This window comes from Nuphar pumila, chromosome 6 (assembly GCF_984573655.1).
Source record: "Nuphar pumila chromosome 6, dmNupPumi1.hap1.1, whole genome shotgun sequence".
NCBI lineage: Eukaryota > Viridiplantae > Streptophyta > Magnoliopsida > Nymphaeales > Nymphaeaceae > Nuphar > Nuphar pumila.
This window is the reverse complement of record NC_143254.1, coordinates 113,759,626-113,787,384: the sequence shown is the minus strand read 5'-3', so window position 1 is coordinate 113,787,384 and position 27,759 is coordinate 113,759,626. Positions and strand designations below refer to the sequence as shown.

Below are 27,759 nucleotides of genomic sequence, written 5' to 3'. Positions count from 1 at the left end.
ATCAAGCTTCTTCCTGACTTTGGTTAATGGGGTGAAAGGCTTGCACTGAGTGTCAACTAAGCGCTCGACCACCACATATACATCTTCCAAAATACAGGGGTTGCTCCTTTCTACTTCAGACTGTGCCCATGGCTGAAGTTCCATAATGAACCAATTGATCTTATACTTTTCTGGTATGTTAGGCACCTCCAGCATATGCTTCTGAACGTTCTGACATAGTCTTATAACGAATCAATATGTTTAAGCTCACCAACCATCTGGTACGCCTGCCTTTGTGCATTCTTCGGCATAAAATAGTTACGCAGCTCCATTTTGAAGTCATCAAAGGTGTCTATCACGTATTGACCCCTCTTCACGTCACTACGCTTTTGTTCCCACCAAGCAATAGAATCACCATCCAGTAATGTTGTTGCAACCTTAATCTTGAGATTTTCAAGCGTCACACTTTGAATATCCAATTAGTCTTCTACTTGGAACAAAAAGTTCTCAATGGCCTTGCTGTCTCGAGAACCATTGAACTTTGTTGGTCTTGACACATCAATCCTTGATGGCCACTCACCATTTCTCCCATTTAGGATCACTGACCGCTGTAATGTGCGGTTTTTCAACCGAAGCTCCCCTACTTCAGTCTGCAAGTCGGCCACTATTGTCATCAACAAAGTGACCTGCCCCATCAGTAAGTTCACCTGCTCTTGCATGCTCGCCACCATATCATTCAGGTTACCGAATGATTCAACTGTGGTGAAATCACTTCCTCATGCGAAGTCATATCTTTCACCAGCCTATTAACAGTTGCAATCAACTCCTCTTGGCCCTGAGATGAACCCATCTCCTCAGCTTCGGCAACTGCCTTGCCTTTGGTGTTGCACAAGTTTTGATAAGACGCCACGATGTCTTGCTCACAAATCACAGCCTATTAGCGTGTCTATCCACACCGATTCTGGAGTCCATTCCTTAGCATGAGAATGGGCTCTGATACCAATTATCACATGCCTAATTCATTTAATAGGTCAACACATCGTGACAATCCTTCCTCTCCGCTGCAAGCCTACTTGTCAGCTCACTTGCTAGTCGCGAAAGCTTATAATCAGAGTGCAAGAGAGCAAGAGAGAATAGAGGGTGAATAATTACAATCACAAAAAACAATCACAACGAAGGTGAACAAAAGAAAGCTCAACACATTTAATTCATTCACAATTTTGCCCGCAGGCTATTACAGTTCAAGTATATGGGCTGCCCCTTCAGGGTATTGATTCACCTGAACCGGGCAACTTACATCAAACTCAACAAAAGCAAAATAGAATCTAGGCACAACTTTACAATGTAGGTCGCAAGGGAACAATTGTAATTCAATGATTAAATTGCGATATATCTATTTTATATTCAATGATTAAATTATGATATGTGATTGATTTTATGCAAATTCTATTGTGAATGCAGGATATGCAACCACAAAGAGTAGATGATCCAATTCCATATATGAATCAGTTATATTGGTTTCAAGCACATGAGTGGTTCTTAACACTATCAAATGATGTGAATGACTGGCTGGATCAAATGCACTTTTGACAAATTTTGGATGTTACATCATGGAACATTAATCATAGTCTTGTAGATTCTATGGTGCAGTTCTAGAATCCGACAATGAATACATTTCAGTTCTTGGATTTCAGAATGATGATCACCTTGGAAGACATGGTACGCATTATAGGATTGAAATGCCATGCAGAGCTAGTGGATGCACATCAGTTTGGAGATTTCAAGTACTAATGTCACGTTTTATTGAATGCACTTAATTCTGCATTCAAAGGTGAAAGTTTGAAGTTGTCATAGTTGAGAAAGACATATGACAACAACAAAGCAAAGATAATGAAGGAAAAGATGCCCTGTGTTGGAGGAAAGTTTGATCATAGGGTAGAGAAGGAGTTGAAGGCATTTCTGCACTACTTCTTTGGCATTTGTGCATTCATCGATACTGATAGGAACTCTCTCCCTTTGTGACTCAAATGACTTTCTTGCAAGTTGTGAACTCATCTTGATTTGTGGCTTGAATGACTCCTTTGCATGTTGCGGACCCATCTGGCTTTGTGTTTTGAACAACTTTCTTGCAAGCTAATTCATATATATCAAAATTGTATTTTTTAAGTTTTTTTTTTTTTAAAGTTGAAACTAGTCAATCTTAGTTTTTTGACTTAACAAAAATCATGTCATTTTGATATAGGAGCACAAAGTTATAAACAAATTAGAAATGAAAGTTTTGCCTATGAGAAGTTTTCCAAAAGATTTTTTTTTGCTTGTTTGTTTAGCATGAGAAAACAGAATGGAAATGAAAGAGATTTTTTTTTGCTTGTGTATTTGTGCATAGAAAAACTTTCTCGTGCTACATAGAAAGATGGTTATTCCACAATTGGAGATCATTAACAACAACTGAATAAAATAGTTGGTCGACCTGAACTTAAGACATCTTAACGAAGAATTCTCCCTCACTGATGCCAAAGGCCCAAAGTAACCAATTACTATTTATCTAGACCGATTCATTCATCTAGATAAAGGTAACAACCTAGAAGACTTTATTTGGAGAAGTTGCATCACAATTTTCACATTTATCATTTCAGGATACATGTATCATAATTCAAGATACAAGAATCATCATAGTTTCATTTTGAAGAGAAAAATATCCCAAATTATCGTACCTTTTGGGATAAATAGAACAACAAAAAAAATACAACAATAAAACAAGCACAATATAGTTCCTAACACCCACCCACCATTACAAATCAATCATAAAGTCAGAAAGCTAAAACCAAAATCACGATAAACACTTTCATCGTTTCAAACTAACTCAAACTTTAAAGACCGGATGCCCAAACTCCCCTTAAATAGAACAACTAAACCTAATTAGGCAAAAAATACAGCACCATTCATGAAAACAACCAACGATGGAGTGATTCCACCACATTTATTCCGTATCCAACAATTAAAAAAGTCGATTTTGATCCAGCAAATCGATCAATAGAATTTAAAGCACAAAAAAATACTCTAAACCGTTAACATCAGTCCGCCGGTGCCAAGCTCCCACAAAAGCACATGCACCTAAAAACAAAGCAAACACTAAACTACGTACTCGGTCAGAAGACTTAACCACGTCCCCCAAATTGGCACCACCAACAACGCCTAACAGGTCCAATCCGTGACAAACAACTGGGCTCGCCTCCACCGATCCACTTGCAACGGCGTGAGAGATAAGTTTGGGAAGAACCTCTCCGCTGAAAATTTGCCCGTCGGAACCACTCGACCTTCCCCCTCCCACTGCACAGGTTAGTGATCTCTCTCTCTCGCGACTGTACGCTTTCCTTTTGCCGGATTCCGCCAAATCCGGCCGTATCCGGTGGCCGGAAATGCCGTAGCATGGAGGGTGGGCGGAATTTGGGTTTCGATGGAGGGTTTTGGTCTTCAAGTTGCACTTGGCGATTCTTTTTCATGTTTGGTAGAGAAAATGATCTTGATCACTGTCAAAGGGGATCTTCTACATGTTTTTCTCGCCAGGCGTACCATTGAAACAAACAGAAATTTTGATTTTTCTCCTACGTAAACCAAACAGAATATGTTGTTTCTTCTGAGGAAAAAGAAAAAGAAAAAACGATGCGGTTCCGTTTTCATACGAAAGTGAAACCTAATGTGAAATAAATTCTAGTAGCATAAAACAGGCCCTTGAAATCAAACAGCAAGAGAACCAAAATATTCCGGCTCCTGTACCAATCTGCATTAGTTTGTCTTTCTTATTTGTTTTTTTTTAATTTCTTTTTTCAGTTGGTTATAGAAATTCGTTGTTTTTTTTTCATCAGAAAACCCAGAATTTAGCAGAACTGAGAGGTCTCAATGATGGAGGCAACACAATTCCGGTGCACCGTCTCCGATTCGCTGACTGGAAGGAGTTCTGGAGTTAATGCGGCAAGTAGTATTGAGCATGCGCTGTCATGCCGTATTGATGGTTCTGCTTTGAGAAGCAAAGCTGAATCAAGGATTGAGAGATGCTTGAAGCACCCTGTGTTGAATAACAACCCCGGGAAACGCCCGTTTAAAGCGGTCATTACGAGAAGGAACCCTAAGCGGCGCACACCCAAGATCAGTTCTTGCTCAGATTGCAGTGTAGGTCCATACGGGACCGGTGAAAGCCTTATCCATCAGGGAGGGAACTTAATTGATAGCATTAAGGAGGGTTTTAGGTGAGGTTTGTTTGCATGTGTGCGCGTGATGGATTTAGTTTTTAAGCGGTTTATTACAATTTCCTTCTTGCAAACCAGACTCTACGAATGCGATCCCTCCAGTTTACTTATGAGAACAAAGTGTATTTGGCTATGGTTTGTTTATAAATTTTCTAAAAGATTAAAAATTTGCTGCCCATATTGCACCAAAACTTTACACGTGAAGTTTTTTTCTTTGTTGATATAATTTGATCCTAAACAAGCAATGCTAAAACATCTAGAGATTCAGATTCAGTAAAAGAAACCTGCAACCATGACTTATTGAACCAGTTGATTCTGGTCCTTTACCAGTTTGTGTATGGTCGAACAATTACTGTATATACCTATATATGGACACACACATGCACATATTTGTATCTCATCAAGTCTTTTGTATTAACATAACTTTTGATACTTACATGTGGTTGTTGTGCTTGAACATGGTTTGAATGCACTGAATATGTTTCTACTCTACAATAAAGGGGCTTCCCGAGCCAATCTAATTTTCATAATCTTAATTATGTTTAAAGTAAAACAAGATTGAAACATGCATACACACTGTATTACACAATGAGCTGATCAAAGTACTATTGCTTGCTCTTTTGCAACATAAGAAGAAAAAAGGAAAACACATTGAAAGTCCATTTCTATTATCTTGCATTGGAACTATGTTACAGTGAAATGATTGAAATGATTTGAAAACATCATTTTTGAAACCACATTATCCACTATGTTGACTTTTCTTTCCTTTTTATATTCACTGACTTGTACAAGAACTTGTCTAATTTCTAAATAATTGGATTCCATTTGATGCCTGAGTACCTCTGCATCTATGTCACATGGATGTGGGAGCAGAACATGATGAGGTTACACTTGGTATGGTGTGTTAATTTTTGAAAATTAGGACACGGACACAGCCATATACACACGTAACCATGATATGCATCCGGAGTCACCATGTTCCACATCTTATTATATGCTTGTAGGTCTAGGTTCCATACCTAGACAGTGGCCAACCAAAGTTAGCAAGATCTAAAGCATATGCATGTGTGTGTGTGTGTGTGTGTGTGTGTGTGTGTGTGTGTGTGTGTGTGTGTGTGTGTGTGTGTGTGTGTGTGTGTGTGTTGCCAATCTTGGTCTTGCTAATGGTTTAGATAAACAATTTCTCATAATGTTTTCAATTTTCCATAACATATTGAGGAAATCTTATATTATCTGAAAAATTAAAAACAATACAAAAAAGTCCTTTTTTTTCATTAGTGTAAAAAGATAGAAGCATTACTAAGATATAAAGGAACAAGGGACCATATTTAAATTGTTGAAATAAATTGAAAATATCATAACAAGCATCCTGATAATATTTGTTATTTTCATGATGCATTCAAATAGATTATATTACCAGCATGTACCTATAAATATTGGCTTACAAAACAATTATGAAAATATTGTGATGATCATATAAATGTCCTTTTGTGTGCGTGTGCTTGAAAAATTGACAAATAGCTTATTTCTTTCGTATTGCTCTAGCTGTCCTCAATATATTTGCCTCCAAGAATGTGTTTTCACATTTCTCTTCAACCACAAGTCTATTTTTTCTATATTTTAAACTCTTCAACCACAAGTCTATTTTCTATATTTTCAATTCCATGGCTACTAGACCCTACTTTATTGCATGATTGCAGAGTGATATTTGAAAATCTTTTGCATTCACCATTGTTCTAATTAATGGGATCTTGGTCTTTTATTTCCAGTGTGCTGATTGGAAGATCCTATAATAGGTCAACTTTCAACTCTGTTGAAAGTGAGCTCATAGTTCTTTCTATACCTGCAATGGTTGGACAAGCAATTGAGCCATTGGCACAACTGTTAGAAACAGCTTATGTTGGAAGATTAGGTACTCTTTTTGGTCTGTTTTGTTGTGAATGTGGGATATACATTTTGTGTTGTATATATTTCTTTACAATTTATGGCTGTTCCTCATGCATTGTAAAAGACTTCCCTGCAGTACAATTTCAAAATACTCAGCAGGAGTTTTTATTCAAGGATTGTGTTTTACTTTTTCATTGATATGTTGTGTTATGACATTGATTTTTTGAAACTGAAAGCTGCTTCATGTTAGAACACAAACTCATTTTGGTAAAAGTGATGTATTGCATTATATTATATATTCAGGTAAAATTTTCACCATTCATTATTATTGTCCTTTTCTGGCCACCTAGAAACATTTTTGCACTAAATGACTGTCTTTCTTTTGGATAGGTTATCATTTCAAAATATTCTTGCAATAAATAAACGTCTTTCTTTTGGATAATTTATCATTTCTTTGTAGTCCTTGAAGAAAAGTCCTCAAGGGAAAATGCTACTAAAGATTCTGATTGTCTCCATTTGTATGTGAGTATTGTGCTTTTGTTTTTGTAATTACATATTCATCTTCATATAAGGGGTATGCATGTTATTCGTCCTTGAAGAAGCAAATATTAATATCTAGGCATGTGACACTTCATATCAATTATGTTGATGTGTTGAAAGGAGTGAATGCAGGAACTAATGGTGTTCATGGCTGCAATAGACATAAACTGTTCTTTATGTCAGTCAGAGGCTGATGATAATATAGATCTTGTCCCTAATTATCCTGCCCAATATTTCATACAGTTCTTTAATGAAGGAACATGACAACAATCAGCCAAACCAAAATGAAGGGAATATTCAGCACGATGGCAGGGGACATCCAGCTGATGGTATTGAGAAAGCAAAGCTCAATCAACTGGTCACAAAGATGCTAGACTGCAAGCTAGAAGTGTCATAACTTACAAAAGAAGAAAACTTAATGAAGCTGGCAAAATTAATACTGATGCTCGTGTTAAGTCCAGTGCAAAGAAGTAATTTGTAGCATCATGTTGATGGTGATTCCATATCCAATACTACAGTTTCTCAACAAGATCATCGAGTTACTTTAAGGTCAACAAGGCTGAAACACCCCATAAACAGGTTTGTCTCCTATGAAAGTTTCACTTTGGAGTTTCAAATTCATATTAGTGAAGTGAAAGCAAAAGAACTGACAAACTATTCATAAAAAATTAGGGACAAAAGTTAGATAGAGGCCATGCAAGAAGAAGTTCAAGCCATGTATGAGGATAATATTTGGAAAGTTGTTGAGAGACCTGCTGATAAAAAGACATTTAGCAGCAATTGGGTTCATAAAGTGAAATACAAGTTAGATGGGAGCTTTGAAAGATTTAAAGCATGACTGGTGGTGAAGGGCTATAATCAACATGGATTAGATTATGAAGAGACTTTGAATCATGTGAGGATTTTTTCTAACTCTTGCTTTCACCTTTGATAGCCATTATTTCAGTTAGGTGTAAAAAATATCTTTTTGCATCGAGAGTTGAAAGAGTAAGTGCATATGGAGAAGCCCATACTCTTCTACGAAGCTCATCCTAGTACATATGTTTGCAAGCTCAATCAATCTATATATCATCTTAAAAAAGCATCAAGGATGTGATTTGATGGTGGTGTAAGTTTTATGAAATAGATTTTTAAAATGTATTTTTGATAAAAACGTTTGTGAAAGCCAGACACCAAATAATAAAAACTGGCTCACACTAGGGTGAGATCCGGGTCAAACTCAATGAACGAGAGAAGAACTTTGTATTCCACAAAATGACAAGCTTTATTGCCTTTAAAATAAAAATAAATGAAAATAACTAACTATTACAATGTATCACCCTCTTGCGGATGGTTCAAAAATAATAATAAATGGTTTTATTACAAACTCAAATTAAAAATAAATAAATAATCCTAATCTAAAAGAAAGGAAAACGGGTCTTCAGTTGCTTAAGCTTTAGTCCCTTTATATGCACTACTTCCTTTTAAACCCTAGAGTGCTATCATGTAATCTTTAAGGTCATTTACTCTTTGCTCATTTGATGAAACATTCCTCGGGAGGCCCTTCAGGGGACCCACCCAAGGGCTCTTTTGAGGGTTTGAAGGGGCCTTTTAAAGGGGACCTTTTGGAGACCTCAGAGGGCTCTTTAGGGACACTTTTGAGAGCCTATCACACGTCTAATTGCTTCCCTGCAAAACAAAAACACAAAACGAGCAGAACAACGCAAAGAAACTATATCAAAATATAATATTTCAAACAAGAAAAGTAAGAAACTAATATAACAAACTATAACATATTATGTGGTGGACTTAAGCTCCACGGTGGCCGAATCCTTGCTGCACCAACCTGCATCCAAATGAACCCCGACCCGCATCTCTATTGTAGAACTCCCCAAGAGTGTGTACTAGGTCCCTGTAAGTCAAACCTGCCTTCACCTCAGCCCAAACCCACGTCTACACCCAATTGACCCAAACCGATTCCAAGAACCCAACATATTATGCATGCTCAGAATTCCAAATTTGACCCAATTTTCCTGAGTCATATCTCTCTAACTTGACCTAATCTAAGCTTGGGATAAGCTTGAATTTTAGAAGCTTGAGTTAGAAGCCAAAAACATTCGTAATATACAGGTGTAACCTGAGTAGTTTACAAAAACCCAACAATGTTGGTACAAAAGTAGAAGGGAAAAACATTATCCGCAAAACTTGGAGTTCGCAGACTTCAACTCAAAACAACAGGTACTAGTTTCCCTCAGGGACGGCTAGTGAACTGTCTCAAGAATTCCCTCCTCGTGCGCCTGAACTTGCGTCGAGAATAAGAGGAGTGCAGATTCTCATTTGGGACCCTTGGCTCGTGGAGGTGTGTTGTGAGTGTGTTTTTGAGAGAGGAGTCTGGTGCGTAGGTTGGTGAAGCTGGGGTGTAGAATGGAGAGTCAGGTGAAGGCGTGTATGTAGGCGAAACGTTGCCTGAAAGACCTGCAGAAGGAGGTAGTAGCGCATCAGTTCCAGGTAGTCCTGAAGCACCTGAGACTGAGGAAGATGTGTCCTCCAGATCTTGTGCTGCAGACACCTTTCTGTCATATGATTCTTTGAGTTGACAGCCACTCATCGTGTGCCCTTCTTCAGTACAAAAGACACACTCTGCCTGAGCTTGCTAGGGAGACTCTGCCTCGGAGGATTCCAGCACAGTAGGCTGGCTAAGCAGTAGATCTCATGGTACGCGACCATCATCTCGAAAATGCACCACTGCCCAAGTCGTAGCTAGTGGTGCCTGATAAACTTCTGGATCGTAAAGCCCCAAGAATCAGTGAAGGTGGGTGGGGGTGGCTTCTTAATCCAACATTCCGACCAAGTAGTTAGAGGATCATGTCCTTCCACCACATGGCCTCTACCCCTAATCGAGCGACAACGCATTCGTCGCGCGCCTCTGCTCGGCCCACTTCTCGCACCATCAAAAGGGTCCATATGGTTAGTCAGAAAACTTCAATAAAACATGCAAGGTTCTTTTAGCCTAACGATGTAATCAAATTACAACCAAGAAAAAAGGTTTACTTACAACGCGATGTGGATGCTCGATGATCAAGAACAATTGTTTCTTCACGCTCTTATACCAAGTTGTAACACCCTAAAATTTTAAACTTATAAACCTTTTCAAAAAGGTCAAAAGGCTGGAAAGTTACTCTTTTCTCTTCAGAGTTTTTAACAAATCAACGAAAATGTTTTTCTTTAATAAAAAAAGGCAAGTTGACAACCTTGGGCGCATTAGCGTAAAAATCCACACTTCCAACCCATATAACTTGCAAACGCTTTAATAAGCCATTTGTATTAGAAATAACTTCAAGTAGTACAAAATTAGGATTTCCTTAGGAAACCCTTGCCAAAAACCAAAAAGTCCAAGAAGCGAATTGTCAGCAGAAACAGTGGGATCCTGAAATCATCTTGCAATCGCGCTATCGCCTGTCTCACAACCTATTCATCACCTGTGCCCATAAAATGGGCCAGTTTCGTGAAAAACTGATAGGTGCACAAGTGCGGCGATAGAAAACTGAATTAAGTACATTTGATTCAACATGCTAAGCAGTTTAAAGCAGATAACCCGCTGAAGCAGATAAGCAGTTAAAGCAGATAACCCGCCAAAGCAGATAAACAGTTAAAGCAGATAAACAGTGTAACTGTAAAAAACAACATAACGATTTATTCAATCATAAGCTGTGAACTACCAAACAACTAGCAAGTCTTATTACCCATCAAGTAGTGTGAACAAACTTATGTTTCAATATTAACTGGCCTGCGGGTACGCGCAAACGCAAATCGTAGAAACAACTGAGACTAGTTTGGGTGTCTATTATTCTATGTATTTTCAATAACCCGAATAGCTAATTGAGTCCGCTCCTAAGGAGACGACTTTTGGCCGAAAGAGGATTTTCCAAAGGCAGTTGGCAACAGATGCATCCAACTTCTACAGAAGTCTATGGGATCTACCACCTAGGATAATGTCTGGTAGTCCCTTCCCCTAACTCCAATGACTGGGGAGGTCAGATCTTTGCCAATGGGGTGGTTGTTAACAACCTGTCTTAACAACCTGTCCATTGGAGTTTTTGTACCGATCCATCCTCTCCCTTGACAGAAACAAAATGCGAATGAGTGCATTAGGCATTGCTTAACCGACGACCCATTCTACATGCTCTGGTCTTTCAACCATTTGAGCATCTTGCCTGTAAAGGCGATCCATCACCATTTTATGTGAATACAACATTGTGCATTTAGTACTCTTCGAGGTCACATGACCGTCTCATCCGATCATCGTAGTATTAATGAGCAATGCACGTCTACAAGTACTCTATAATGAAAGAGATATAGTTCCTTAACAGGAGCCTCAACAGGTGTATTTCACAAAGATGTAATGTTTCTCAAACTTTACTTTTGACATTCTTTATCTTTCGAAATAGTCGACAACTCGTGCCAACATATGGCATGCGATTTTCTAGAATCTCTTATCCGTTATCGAAGTATCTGCATGCCTCACATGGTTTGATACTGTCCTTGATGAACGGGATACGGGTTTCTCAACAGAATCCCTGCTAAGAAGTTCGTTCGAGCCCCAATTCGGGGTTACCCAATATGTGTTGGATGCACGAACTGAAATAGACAAGCACCTCCTTTCCAAATACGTAGATTTGGGTAGTCTTTGATGTTTTAGCGTAACTCCCAAAAATCCTCAAATCTATTTTGCAGGACTGCTCACTCGAAAAGTCGGGATCCTTGTTAGGGATCCATCTCCTTAGTCAAAGATGTATCGTTTAAGCCCCCGACTCATCTCTTATTGTAAGAGGGAGAGTGGTAAATGCCTGTGCATACTCTACGAGGATGCATCTAATAGTGCATGCGATGAGCGAAATCATGAGCGTCATGTGCAATGGCAAGGCGGTAACGACACATTTGCAAAAGCAGGAGCCTGGACGCAAAGCACGACGACAAAGTAAAGACTAAAAGCATGAGTGCATAAGCAAAGCCTAGGCGCAATGCACAGCGACAAGGTAAATACTAAAAGCAGGAGTGCGTAAGTAAAGCCTAGGCGCAATGCACGACGACAAGGTAAATACTGAAAGCAGGAGTGCAAATGCAAAGCCTGTGCACAAAGCGCGATGACAAAGTAAAGACTGAAAGCAAGATTGCAAACACAAAGCCTATGCGCAAAGCGCGACGACAAATTAAAGACTGAAAGCAAGAATGCGTAAGCAAAGCCTAGACGCAAAACACGACGACAAAGGAAAGACATGACAACAAGTAAATGACAAAGATCGTGAAACCGCATCCTTGAGCTAAATGTGTACTCATATATATACACATATATATATTTAATTATCTTGTTAATTAATTGAACTTAATTTAATTGTCCAAGTCCTCCGTGCAATCGTCTCCTACCTTGGGGAGTTGCGAGCTTGCAGTCGTCGACGAGTGTATGTGATCAACGGCTCGGGCCACGGGGTGGGAACTGGATCTGTCGTACGAGCTGCAAAAGCGAGGCGTCAACAAGCTATCTCAATCAAATAAGTAGAGAGGACAGGGGCACTGCCGCTGTTCTGTCGTGAAAGAAGCAGAGGTAGGGGCAGCATGCCCTTACAGACCTACTGTCATCGAAAAAAAATAAGGAGGCAGGGGACTGCACCCCTGCTTGACGATGGTTCATACAGAGGCAAGGGTTGCACCCCTACCTTCCGAGAGATCGGACAGAGGCAGGAGCTGCACCCCTGCCTTCAGAAAGCGAGAGTAGGCAGGGGTTGTGCCCCTGCTTAACAAGGTGGAAGAGAGGCAGGGGTAAAGCCCCTGCCTAACAAAAACAACGAGGGAGGCAGGTGGGCTTCGCCCTTGCCTGTCGGAGGAGCAAAGAGGCTTGGGCGAGGCCCCTGCCCGTTGGTCACAAAATGGGGAGGCAGGGGCTTCACCCCTACCTGCCGAAATTAGTGGAGGCAGGGGTGACGCCCCTGCCTACTAGAAGAAGAAGGCGCAGGGAGGGGGCTCTGCTGCTCCCTTGCCAAACGAGGGCACCGGGAGTATGCAGGGAAGGGGCTCGACCCCTCCCTTGCATAGAGGGGGGTACATGGATGGGGCTCGGCCCCTTCCCTATCGCTGGAGGGCGCAGGGAGCAGGGAGGGGCGGCTTGACCCCTCCCCTGCCTTCAGAGGGAGCAGGGAGGGGCTTGACCCCTCCCTTGCCGACTCAACAAGAAAGAAAGGGAAGAAAAGAAGACGACAGTGAAGAGGAGGCAGTGCGTACCTAGAGGGGGTCGCCTGCGCCGATCCCAACAGCATGAGAGAGCCAAGAGAGATGTAGGGAGGTAACGGGAAGGAGGCGGTGGCGAGGGTCATCGGGGTAGCCTCCGACGAGCAGAAGAGAGAGAATATGTGGGACTGAGAGAGAAATGAGAGAGCGAGAGGGGAAAGGGTTTCGAATGTGAAACCCTTCCCCTCCTCACTGCTTTAAATAGGCGCGAGAGAGGGAGGGTGATCCGGGGGGTCGGGTCGGGTCCGGATCCGACCTGGTTCCAACTGACTTTTTTTTTTTGCATTGGATTTTATAGAGCTAGCAATCCAGATCAAAGAAATTCAGTTTCAGGATATTTTATTTATTTGGGTAGAAATCTAATATCTTGGAAAAGTTGATAATAGAAAACCATTGTCAAATTTAGCACAGAGGCTGAGTAGGGTGTTGTTACGAGTGGTTGCTGAAATTTCCTGGGTAGAAGTTTCTTACATGTTTTGGATTTGAGAGTATTTAGATTAGTTACATATTCTGATAACAAAAGTGTGGTTTCCCTTGCCACTAATCCAGTGTTGCATGATTGTTCTAAACATTTTCAAATTGATTATCTTTTTGTGAGAGAAAGGATTGACCAACCCTTGTTGATTTTCATCCCCAGGTGGATGGAACCAAAGTTTGTTAATTTTCATCCCCAAGTGGATGGAACCAAAGTTTGTTGATTTTCATCCCCATGTGGCTGATATATGCACCAAAGGTCTCTAAAAGGAAATCCACTTATTATTGAAGAAATGGTTGTACATGATTGAAGACATGCACAACTTGAGGGGAAGGTGTTAGTATGAATACTATGTCACAGGGATTCGGCTAGCAGGGTGCCGCACCCACGTTGACGCGATGCGGGTGCGGTCAACCCGACCCTGGGTGCGGTCAACACACCCAGGGTCATTTTGGTCCAAATTTTCAGACTTAAAAAAATATTTTTGCCAAGATTTTTTTTTAATATATGTCACAGGGATTCTCCAACTAGGTGCCGCATCCGCACCCGCACCCGATGTGGTCAACCTGACCCTAGGTGCAGTCAACGCACCCAGGGTCATTTATGTCCAACTTTTGGACTATATATATATATATATATATATATATATATATATATATATATATATATATATATATATATATATATTATATTTTTGCCGCACCCCCCATCCGGGTTTTTTGGAAGTGTCGCATCCCCGCACCCGCACCCGCACCTGCACCTGCACCCACGTGACATAGTATGAATATATGGAGCATTGAAGGGAAAAAAGATCCTTTCAAGTTACAAAGATCATTAGTTGTGGCATGTTTATAATTTTTATATTTTGTTATTGTTCTTTTGGGCAGGTCACGTATGATATCACTTGTTATAATTTGCTGTTATTCTTGATGTCTTTTATAAACAGCCCTATTAGGGTAATTATAATATATATGAAGCAGAAGTAGGTGCCACCCTTCACCTGGTACAGTTTTATCAGGAACCAGCCATCTCTCATCAATTTCTCTTCATTCTCTCTTATGGATTATGCAATTAGAGATGTGTTTACAGTATTTCTATCTTTTCATCCTGGAATATAGTTTTTTGTGTGTTTACTTTTACCCAGGCATTTTTGCCTAACATTTAAAGCCCTAAAATTAACATATTTTTAAAAAGAAATGACATACACCAAGTTTAACCAGGTTTAAAAAACATTCAAAAGATACTTATAGTAGTCAGTTCAAATGGCTCTACACTCCTATGAAGCAAAGTAGCTTAGACTCATTAAACAGATGCAGGAGTTGAAACCATAATAACTTACATAGAAGTCTCAAAATGAAATAAATCAATAGTGGCCTTAGCTTGCATAATGATAAAATATGAGTACTCTTAGGTCTTTGAGATGATTCCTGTTTTTTTTATCCTGTTTCCCTCTAATTTCATTTAGAAAACAGGATACTGTTTTTATCGTAGCCAATTTAACTAATTTGGACTTCTGTATAAGAATATAATTCCTGTTTCATTTGACTCTGTAAAATAGGTCCACTGGAGTTGGCTTCAATTGGTGTTTCAGTTTCAATCTTCAACATTATATCGAAGTTGTTTAACATTCCTCTATTGAGTGTCACAACCTCGTTTGTAGCTGCGGATATTGCAAAAACATCAAATGTAGATTCTATTGGAGGTGAATTTACGCGGGCAAGTTTCATTTTTTATATGCATCATTTCATTGACTCAATTTGTCATATGAATGGTTGTTTAATGGTTTGGACATTCTAGAAGTAAATGGGAGTTAAAAATGTGAAAATAATAAATTTGGACCTAATGTAGATTTTGATAGAGAGAAGAAACAATTGCCATCCGTTTCAACTGCATTACTTTTGGCAACTGGCATTGGTGCTATTGAAGCATTTGCCTTATATTTTGGAGCTGGAAGTTTCCTCCGTATTATGGGCATACCACTTGTAAGTGCTGTATCTGTCGTTGTCCTACACTTTCTTGCTTTGACATATTTCCAATTCCCCATCACCTATTTAATGAAGCCATCTCATGTAGCGCTGTAAACCAGTGTCTAAAATGCAACAATGTGTAGACCTGCATGTGGCATAGCGCTTGGTTACATGGTTGATCATGCTACAGATGTTCATTACTCTATACTTTCTGTATTATCTTGATTCTTGACTCTGTTCTTGATTACCATTCTTCTTTTCATTTGCCATTGATGTGATTTTACTCATGTTCCTCATGATCTTGTCTTGTCATGGTAATTCATACCTGTGTCTTAGGAATCTAGAATCTTATGTGATATGTATATTTTATATACATTTTGTGATTCTATGATTTCATAAGATGTCTTGACACATATTTCAATATTTATGCTAACCACTTTTCTAGCTAACTGGGCAGCAAATCGGGTTTTTGAAGGTTTTTTTTTTCCATTTTATCCTTAAATCTTTCTAGGGAATGATACGTGGATCATGTTTTTTCAATAAAAACATGATTTTTTTTATGAATTTTTTAGACTGTCTGATTTTTAAACCTTATAAAAACCTACCCGGGTATCGGAATAGGATGATCCAATAGTCGTTTCCTATAAAATCAAGCATGTAGAACACATCTGTACGGTCAGCATTAAGGAAAACATGGAAGAAACCCTTCAATATCCCGGTTAGCTAGAAAGTTGGTTAGCAGCTACCGTCTTCTCTCTCTCTCTATATAAATATGTATATATATCTTATGTGATATGTATGCTTTATATACATTTTGGGATCCTATAATGACATAATATCTTGTGCATATTTCAAAATTTGTGCCCATGCCACTGTTAAATTATATGTATATACATTTATAGCAGTGACATGGGCACAAATGTTGAAATATGTGATAAGACTTTTTGTCATTATAGGAATCCAAAATGTATATAAAATATACATATCACATAATATATACACACACACACACACTAGATCAATGGCCCGTACTCAGACGGGGCAATAAAAAAGTGCTCAATTCAAATTAAAATTGTGATCATATGATGCAAAACTTAATTCAATACATACAAAATTCAAGAAAAAGAAAAAAACAATACCTACAATGTGCTCTTACTAGTTACTCCACATACTATGAATTTTTGTTCAGTCATAATAAGTGATCCTGCACCTAAAACCCCATCAACATTAAAGAGAGTATATATATAATGGAATCAAAGGAGCGATTACAAGAGAGAGATTTAGGCACTAGGTCAATACACAATCCACTATATGTAATACAAAAGCCACTAAGGGCAATACAACAAGAACAAGGCAATAGAAGAGAGAAGAAGAACATTACATGAGTGTTAAGTTATATGTATAATATTATATATATATATATATATATATATATATATATATATATATATATTCAAGATATATGTATATATAACTATAATTAATAATGCAATTTAGGTTACCCACTAGGGGCATTTTGGTCATTTTATACATGTTAGAAATTAGGTTTTTCTTTATTCTTCTTTTAATTTTTTTGTATTTTATCTCATTATATAAGGGCATGCTTGTAAAATGCCTTTTTATAGTCATTGGAAGTACTCCCAATGGTCACAAATATGACCGTTGGGAGCCTCCCAACATCTATTTGGAGGCTCCCTCTTGGCCTTTTCTTGTCTATAAATAAGGGCTTAAGGCCCCTTGTATGTGTAAGCTTCTTTGAAGTTCCTTGATGAATAAATTCATTATTTTTAGGTGTTTTCTCTTTTGATATTGTATGCATTCTTATGCTTGTGTAAGTCTTAGTGCTTTTTGGATTGTCCCATAGTGGACTTGTGCATGTGCACTTTGTGATTGCCATAAACCCTTAGTAGTTTTTGTTCTTTGGACGATTTGTGGGTGTGATTTGTGCATCTTGAGTGAGGTGTGTGAAGACTCCTTGTTTCATTACATGGTATCAGAGCGAGGGTGTTCTTAGACCTTTGAAGTGTGATTATCACGTGATCGTGGTACCCGTGTGGTCGTGGTGATTGTGGTGCCCAAGAGGTTGTGTTATCTACATCTTTCTCTCTCTCTTATAATCTTTCAAGTTAAATAGAGCTACATGATGTGGGCTTCCGTATGTATTCTAAAATCCTTATATATATGACTATTTTTTAGTTCTCTATCTTTAAAAAGGTATTTATATATTTTTGAAAAATTTGTTTGGAATATTATGGTTTTCTTAATTGTGTAAAATGTGTTTTTTTTTTAAATTAAATTGGAACTAGAGTTTGTATTTGGATATTAACTCATAAGTAGCATATTGTTGAGCTCTTTATGATAAATCCTCCATTTTTTACTTTTCTACAAAAATATATATTTTCTATGCTCTCGTATATATCCATTAGTAAATTTGTGTATGTGTTCATTCAAAGTATATATATTTTTTTGAAAATTTTTGAACACTTTTATGATTATTGATAATTTCATGCATATGTCAAGGCATGTTCTTTGAAATTTATGTAGAGCTTTTTAAAATAAGTTAATGCTTCTTGCATGTGTTTATGATCAATAAAATCAATATTTATATCTCTTGTTCTTATTACCCCTTTAGTGGGTGTTTGTGAGTGAATCTTTTTGTGGTTGTTTGAGTATTCTTTTTGGCATTTTAGTGAAACTCTTTTGAGTATCCATTGTTGGTGACTTAGTGTGAGCCTATGTCACATGGGTGCGGGTGCGGGTGCGGGTGCGGGTGCGGGTGCGGGGATTCGGCACTTCCAAAAAACCCGGGTGCGGGGGTGCGGCAGGGGCAAAAATGTAAAAAAAAATTATATATATATATAATTTTAAAGTTTTAACAGTTTAACATTTAACAGTAAACATTGTCATAAACTCATAATATGATTCATCATGCATGCAGTATATCAACCTAAATATCAAATTATCAATCAAATAAGTAAAGCAATTACATAAATCGACCTAAATATCAATCAAATAAGTATTGCATAAAAGAACTAAATTACATACCAAAGTATATCCTGATGAAGTAATGGATGCTAATAATTTTCTTCTTCATCATCAAATGCTGTATTTTTGCTGGTTCGTTTTAATAAAAATAATAATTAATTGTATATTTAAAGAAGCACATGGTTGCATGCTTTTGAACCCTAAATATTTAGATGATCAAGACCATGGTCACAAGTTAATATATCGGCAACTTATCCTTTTCTACTCATAGCACATATCGGCTGTATATATCATGAATTTATCGAGAACCTAATTACTACAAAAATATACACAAAATCAGTAAATTTGAGGCACTAAATCTATTTCATTAACTGCAACCATCAGTTAAGAAAAATAATTTAAACTAAGAATGTGTATATAAACCATATGAAGACAAAAAATTGCAAAATTACGTCTTTTAAAAGGTAATTTTTACTACAACAAATATTCAAGTGAAACAGAAATGAAAAACAAAACCACCGAAATATTGGACGCACAAAGGAAAACTTCGATTATACCAGGAATTAAAGGAGTATTAACTTAAACGAAAAGGAATTATATGAGAAAAAAAAGATAAATATATTGCAGCAAACAAAGATTTGCACGAAATTAAGAAGACTATATACCTCCCATGTATTAATCTCCCAGGCATATATCTCCCACTACGGCAAACCCACCAAATGAAAGGAAAAACAAAGACAGCAAAAAGAAAGATAACATGGAAAACATAAAGGGGAGGGGCTCGGCCCCTCCCCTGTTGACCCAAAAAAGAAAAATATAAAAGGGAGGGGCTCGGCCCCTCCCCTGTCGACCCAATCGACCCAAAAAAAGAGGTAGATGGGGGAGGGGCTCGACCCCTCCTGTGCCGAAAAACGAGGGAGCAGGGGAGGCTCAGCCCCTCCCCAGCCGACCCAAGAAGAGAGTGAGAGACATACCTGTGAAAGGAGAGGAGGAGCCGAGAGGAGGAGTCTGGGAGGCGGAGCTGGGGGCGGCGGCGCTGGGGGCGGCGGCGCTGGGGGCGGCGATGCTGGGGCGGCGATGGGAGAGCTCGAGCTCAGGGGGAGAGAGAGGAGAGATTAGGGCAAAATTTTTTTTTTGCCCTAATCCTCCTCCTTTTCATCGGGGGGAAATTTTTTTTTCGCCCAAAATTTTGGACAAAAATGACCCTAGGTGCGTTGACCGCACCCAGGGTCGTGTTGACCGCACCCGGTGCCGCACCCGCACGCGATCCCGCGTCGCGTCGCGCCGACGCGGGTGCGGCATCTGTTTTGCCGAGTCCCTGTGACATAGGTGTGAGCCCAATTTGTGGCTTGTGAATGTTCTTTTGGTACTTTGTTGGAACTCTTTGAGTGTCCACTTTGTTGTTGTGGTAAATATCTTTTGGAGGACCTTGTTTCCTTTCATTGGTGAACATCTTTGGAGACTTTCATTTCCTTGCATATTAATTCAAAGTATATTTTGGGTATATTAATGCCTTTATGATTATTTATGTATATTCCTATAATATATTAAAAATTATGTTCTAAGTATGTGGTTTATTAAGGACTCTAATTATATGTTTTCTATGCTTCTTCCTCTTTGTTGAACAAATGAAAATTTCATCTTGAGCCTTTTACGGATGCCCCTTTGTGGGCTTTGTTGGTGTGCCCTAATGGACACTTGTTGTGCTTGTCCACTTGGATCTTTAATGAACATTAATTTTCTTGATTTACGGTTGTCATTTATAAAATGTTAAATATTATAGTAGATTTTGTGGCCTTAAAGTTATTAGATTATTGGATATGCGTGAATTTTAGAATGTATTTAGAATGTATCTACTATCCTTGTGAACATGAAAGTCTATATCACATGATGTATCATTTAAGAAGATTTGGTCCTTCATAGGAACACCTACAACATGTTTTGACATGATCTGATAATTTATTAGAAATGATAATCTCTTGAAGAATATCTTTGTGAACAGGATTCACCAATGCGAGGTCCATCACAACATTTTCTCTGCTTAAGAGCACTTGGTGCTCCTGCAACTGTGGTTTCTCTTGCTATACAGGGTGTATTCCGAGGATTTAAGGATACCAAAACACCTTTGTTATGTACAGGCATGTAACAGTCTACTTTATGGTTTCTGCATCGTGTAAGCCGTGCCTTCAGTTTATTTTCAGAAGCATTTTCAATATTCAAATAGTTTCTTGAGGCCACTTACTGTCAAATGGAGTTTTCTGAATTTCTAGTTTGCCATTATGTCAGCTTTTCTGTTTTAGTGCTTTTGGCAAATCTTGCTGGTATCCGTTGAAAACATTGGTTTCTTTAGATATCATTTTCTGTGCACGTACATTCCAGCAGCTGCTGGTGGTAATTGCCTAACAAACAACCTCTTTGCAAATCCAATAAATACACACATGCAGAGGCATGCATGATAAGCATGCATATGCAAAGATATTAGCAGTCAGACAATGTTCCTAGAGATAACAATTTACTTTATGAAAGTGGTGATTCCTTCTGTAGAGATTGTTGAAGTCATTGAAATATATTTAACCTTTGGTTTCAAAAGAATTAAAGTGCCATGACATCTCAATTCCAGCTAAATGTCTGTATAACATACAACATAATTTGCCAGGCTTGTAAAAGGAAAGTGATGTAGAGTGGCATGACGAAACCTTCTGTGTGAGATTTGAGGTACATGATCTCTATACACATTATTGGAAACAAAGTTAGAGAGGCCTTTAATAGTGGTATTCTTGCAATTGGCATGTAATATAGGGGACGTCCCCTTATTCTCAAAAAAAAAAATATAAGGGACGTCCCCTTTGTGGCATATCCTTATAATTTTTGCATTTAATATGAATTGTTTATAATCTGCCCAGTCAGCATATACTAATGAAAAGTATGAGGTGCAGCCCTTCACCAATAACAACAATTAAGGGCTAACCATGGAGTACCTCCTCATCTCTCCTCTACCTTATGTGTTATTGTGTATTAATTGTGCATTTTCATGGTATCAAAGCCATGATCAACTCATTTTTGGTTGACCTAAAGCTTCATTGTGCTGAAAAAGCTTATACTTCTCTCTTCTTACATTCTTTCTTGTTTATCCTTTTAAGTTTTATTCTCTCCCCTCAACCCTTCTTTTCATACCTTCATACTTTTCTTCTTTTTGCCTCTCTCAATCTATTTTCTCTTTCTTCTAAGTCTATAATTTTTGAATCTTGTTTAATGTTGTTGCAAGAAATCCTGATTTCTCCCCTTTTTCTTTACTTCCTATTCTAGTTTTGTTGGTATTAAACTTTGTTTAACATCTTTCTAAATTAAATTGATTTTCCAAATTGTTTAAATAAGTATTCAGATTTTTCTCTTTGTTGCTATTAAATTTGGTTTAACATCTTTCCAAATTAAATTGATTCTCAAAATTGTTTAAAAAAGCATATTTAGCTGCATCTCTTGTTGATTGATTATTCTTTTAATTGTATCTACATGTCATTTTGTTTTGATTTTATCTTCTTTGAGTTCATTAGAAATGGTGTTACTCATAAAATCAAATTTAACAGCAAAATGCAAATGAAAACTCATTTTTAAATTATTTGTAATCTTTGATTATGAAAAAAATTGTTATTAAAGTACATGTGAATTTAAAGCAGTCCATTCGGAAAATACATTGTTGGACAAATGTATAATGACCCCACTGACAACGTTTATTGGGCCTCTAATCGTGGATATTAGTCAGCCCATTAGACTTATCGTAAGGGCTTTATCAGCCCAGTTGGACTTAGTTTTGGGATTTAAATAACCCTTCAATATTGTCCTTGTAAGATGGATTTTTCACATGGTGGTTGGAGTTATCAACCATTCTAGCAGGCTAGATTTTATTGAGTTTTATTCTTTTATTTTTTTGAGATTATGAATTGTTACATATGGACCCCTCAGGAATTCGTATTATCAGCCTATCATAAGCAACATAGGGATTTTTATCAACCTAAATAAATTGTGAGTTTTATCAGCCCTTCAGCTCTAAAAGAGAATGTTTTCTAAAAGTTTAACGAAACAAGAAAAGTGTATAACTATATTGAATTTGAAATGCATGTTTCATAGTTCAATTCAAATTTTCAAAAGTGATTTAAAATATATTTTTCTGTTTTTCATAATTTTTTGTTTAATTGGATCTTTTAGAATCTGCATAAATCCTAATTACTAAAGCTATAATTAGTTGCTTACTAAGCATTATAACTCACTAATCACTAATCATTTACTATTGTCTACTAGGTCCATGTAAGTCAAACCAGCCCTCACCTTAGCCCAAACTCACGTTCGCTCCCACTTGAGCTAAACCGATTCCAAGAAACTCAACATATTCTTCATGTTGTGAATTGCAAAATCTGACCTGACTTTCCTGAGTCATATCTCCCTAACCCAGCCTGATCTAAGCCTCAGATTTTAACCATAGGTGCTCCTACAGGTTCCTATCCTGAAAGGAAACAGGGTCCTCCAAAAGATATTCACCAAAACAACAAAGTGGAGACTCGAAGAATTCCACCAAAGCCCCAAAAGAACATTCACAAGCCACAAAATGGGGTCACACACCCACTAAAGGGGCAAACACAGAGAATAAAAATAATATTTTATTGAACAAGACTATGCAAGAAGCATTACATTTGAGAGGGGTTTCAACCCCTATATATACACAACCATGAGAGTCTCCAAGAGAGTCATTGGTTGTTGGGCCTCCCAATGACTCTCTTGTTGACTGGTTCAAACAAGACCAAAAAATTAAAACTAACCCAACTATGACGCCCCAAAATTTAAAACCCGAAATTTTAAAATTTTACCGAAAATTTAGAATTTCTTTTCTTTTTAAATGTTGATAACAAAAAACAATTTAATGTTGAGCCTGGTTTTGGTAATTTCGAGCGAGCCACAGGGGTGAAGTAACACAGCTTTTATTAGAGTGCAACAAAATATTATTTACATTCCTTTTAACAAATGTACAAAAGGTTCAAAACATGGAAACACAAAATATTATGAAACAAAAAGTGCCAAGCTGGGCCTTGGATCCTCCAGAGAGTGATAGTCCTCGATGCTGCTTGCCCCGCTGCATTCACTGTCCTATATCTGAACAAAACCCATTAAAGGGTTAGACTTCTAACAGTCTGGTAAGTCTATACCAATTCCGGTAATTCAGAATTTTAAACATATTCAGACAATTCAGATAGAGTATTTGTAAGGAAACAACTTTGAATATATTAGGTTCAATAATGAACCAATACACATGCACATGAAGTGCGAATAAACCCACTAAAGGGAAAACACAAGCACATAATGTGCTAACACATAAACCCACAAAGGGGCAAAAATGCCTATAAGGCATAAGTTGATATTATTGAAAAGAGGGAGGGTGTAACACCCATTACATGGAGCAAAAGCTCCTCCATAGGAGTTAAGAATACAAGGGGGAAAAGCCCCTATTTATAAGCCAAGAGAGGAGCCACATAGGGGGCTCCCAAAGGAGTCGTTGGGAGCCCCCAACGGTCACATTTGTGGCCGTTGGGGGCTCCCCAACGACTCTTTGGGGAGCCTCCCTAGGTGGCACAAACCACAAAAAATGAAAAAAAAGGAAAAAGAAAAGTGAAATTACAAACACATTCCAAGTGGAATATGCGTAAAAAAGGTGAAATGACTAAACTACCCCTATGCCTAATAATAGAGAAATATATATTTTAAGTTGTTGTTGTTGTTGTTGTATATATTTTATATATATATAATTAGGAAGATACGTATGCATATATACCATATATGAATATGTATCATCCTTTATATATATAAAATATATATGAGATTACAAAGGTTGAACGATACATTTTAACACCCCCCCTCAAACTTTGCGTGGGGAACAAAAAGATTGAAAAATACAAGAGAAAGAATCGCAAGGCTTCAAGAGTCTTCAGTAAGAATGCCATGGAAATAACAAATGTCTTCCTCCAAAAGTCTTTCTTGGTGAGCACCTTCCATAATCTATCCAAGGTACTCCTTTCTATCTTCAAGATCCTGTGGAACAAACCAAGAAAAGGTCCAAGTAAAAGATATCTTTGCACTTTAATCAAGTAAAATATTTCACATAAGATAAATCAATCAAAAAAATCATATCATATGATTCATCAAAAGTAATGGTGCAAAAAGATATTCTATGCATACAAGATTTTGATAGTACAAGATAATTACTTATGTATGCAAGATGATTTTAGAAAACCAATTTTCATAATCATATACCATGTTTAAAGAGTGCATAATGCATTCATGAGGTCCAATATTGGACAAACCTAACCTCATAATGAGGAATAACACAATGGTCCACTAAGGGACACCACAAGAAGCCTACGAAGAGGCATAAGTTATATAAACTTCATTGAATGAGGGCCTAAAAGGCCAAAATGAGCATATGCATATACTATCATGAAATGAATCAACACTTAAAAGAAACATTAATGAACATGCTCCAAACATATAGAAAGACAAGGGTTATTGATTTTAGCAATTCCTTTGAAAGCGATTTCAAGAGGGAAATGCTTCAAGAGCATAAAAAGAGTGTATGAAGCACAAGATTTCAAAAAGATTTTAAATCCATTTAAGAGGCAAAATAATGAGTGTTATTTGAGTAGAGAACCTCACACTTTTAGGAAAATCTCATTCAAATGACAAAAAAACTCATTTTGTATATCAAAAAGTGGCCAAAAAACCATAAGCACTTAATATATAGATTAAATGCCAAAATATTGATTTGATTTTAAAATATGCATATCAAAGATATGATTCACTTGTATCTAAAAGAAAGCAAAAAATGAATCTAATTTCATAACTTTCAACAATAGTTCATCCACTACAAGCAACTACCTCATTAGTCCTCCAAACCCCATAAATCAAGTGTATAAGCTACTAGATCAAGAATATAAATATAATGTCATTAAAGGCCAAATGACACACACAAATGTGTGCAAAAGAACCTCTTGTCCACATTTAATAATACTTGAAATGAGTGCATCAACGATAAGAACAAGAGAATACACGCCAACATGGACCAAAAACATCTTTTGTCTACGTAAAAATACACTCAAGACCAAGTATGTTCAACTACTAGAACAAGAGTATCAAGTCAACCATGGGCTAAAAACACAATACATCTCTTGTCTACATAAAATGTCACTTGAATTGAGTGAAAGAAGCCAACCATGGGCATACATCTCAGCAACTAGAACAAGGACACAAATGCCAACATGGACTAAAGATCACACACCATGGTGTGAATCAACGTGCCTTGTCTACATATAATAACACTCAAGACAAGTGTGTTCAGCTACTAGACCAAGAGAACAAAGCCAACAAAGGGCTACCAACACACAATGGTGTAATAATATGTCTTGTCTACATATGATGACACTTAGATAAGAGGTATAAGAGGAGAAGACTTTTGAGGCAATAAAACTTTGTAATGACAAACATATAAATAAAACCTTGGACAATATTTTGAAAATAAATATGTGCACATACGCATAACAAGAACACTTGGAACACTTGTGCACAACAGCATGTAAAAGTATCTTTAACAAGATACTATAATCGATGGAACGATATAAATGTAAGAACATACACATACCAAGAACACTTGGAACACTTGTGTACAAAAGCACAAAACACGAAATCACAAATGTGCAAATGCACTCATAAGATTCATAAGCAATAAAAGGTTGGGCAATAATCCCCAACACCCTTGAATTAAATATACCTTAAAACATTTAAGGTTCCAAGACACCATATATCCATCACATTTATATATAAATAAGAGCATTCATAAGATCAATGGCCACAAGAGGAAACACGAGTGACACACTCATAATTAGAGATCATATAACAAATCATTTTAGAGTCCCCAAGGTGCCCATAACTCACCTCAACAACCATCTTTAATATGGCAAGTGGACAATCTAAAATGACATAAGGTGCCCATAACTCACCTCAACAACCATCTCTAATATAACAATAAGGCCATAAAAGGATTGCTGCATCATATAACAACTTGTGATGGATAAAATAAGTGCCATAAAAGGCAAAAATACCTTTTCAACAAACATAATGACATAAAGAAATCATCTTGGGATAATCAAGAGAAGATAATCAAACTTTTAACAAAGACATCACAAGAACCGTAATGGTTCGCAAAGAGAGCTTTAACACAATATCCAAGGAAAAGATATTAAAAAATACTTGAAAATTTATAGAATTAGGATTAAATCCGATACAACAAATTTTAATATTCTTTGATTGTGATGAGATATGCGGAAACGTACAAAGTGCCATAAACATTTACAATGTTTTATAATGATTCAAAAGAATCAATATCTAAATTCATTACACTTTCACCAAAAGAAATGTGCACAAAAGCTCCACAATGTAAAAATGTCTACAAAGAGACAATACGTATACAAGCATAAATACTTTATAAAAGAAGTGCACGAAGACACTCTCACAATACTTGAACAAAATACGCAAAAAGCGTAAAAGTGGCAAACATGCAATAATGCATGTATTTCATAAAAAAAGAACAAATGCTTGAGTCTCTCAAGCTTTAATTATGCAATTATATGCTTGATAAATGCAATTTAAGGCAAAGAAGACCATATTATGACCAATGTAGGCATCCTTAGAGATACAATCAAGAGGTTTTGAAACCTTATGTGAAAAATACAAACAAACATGTTTATAAAGTTGCATCATTAGAAGAAAAATAAAAAATTAATGAAATCTTTTATACCAAAGGATGCAATAGATACACTATCCATTCTATATAGTGTGAGAAGATTTTAAAAGATCTTTCCTAATGAACACAATGGTTCATACAACATATTTATCACAAACAATTTTTCAAAATTCTTTAAATAAACCAAAACCATTGAGAGACTTTTAGGAGTTCATAAATATTTATCATTAACAAGAACTACTTAGGGTTCATAAGAAAAGAGGTAAACTACAAAGATTTAGATGTGAGAAATTCTCATACAAGAATTATATCAAAATATATATATATATATATATTTTGTTTTCACAAAAAAATGCACTAAAAACCATACACAAGAGTTTTTAAGCAAAGATCATTAATTTAGCAAGAAATCATATATAAAAAGTTAACTTATAGGTTAATCACGAAATTCTTATGAAAAAATCATAAATCTCACATAATTGAAAAACAATTTTGCAAAACATAAATTACTATTATATGTGATGATGAATCGATAAATATATAACCAAGAATTATATATTTGGACAATAAACAAGTTTACCAAATTTAAAAGGAGATATTTTAAAATATATGAACACGCGAAATGTGAAAGGAAATGAT

At 37.0% G+C, this 27,759-nt stretch overlaps 1 protein-coding gene across 4 annotated transcripts in view; it reads left to right on the top strand.

The window, feature by feature from the left end:
- The first annotated feature begins 3,227 nt into the window (after positions 1–3,227).
- The window catches only part of LOC149835767 (MATE efflux family protein), a 143,241-nt gene continuing 118,709 nt past the window's right edge, over positions 3,228–27,759 (top strand). For all 4 annotated transcript variants that reach the window (XR_016432366.1, XM_090008738.1, XM_090008736.1 and 1 more), the window contains exons 1-6: positions 3,228–3,317; positions 3,846–4,226; positions 5,996–6,138; positions 14,948–15,091; positions 15,238–15,371; positions 20,344–20,479. Coding sequence is in view for 3 of the 4 variants with exons in the window: in XM_090008738.1 (XP_089864864.1) it covers positions 3,880–4,226; positions 5,996–6,138; positions 14,948–15,091; positions 15,238–15,371; positions 20,344–20,479 (904 nt within the window). In the remaining variant the exon portion in view is untranslated. The remainder of the gene's footprint in view (positions 3,318–3,845; positions 4,227–5,995; positions 6,139–14,947; positions 15,092–15,237; positions 15,372–20,343; positions 20,480–27,759) is intronic.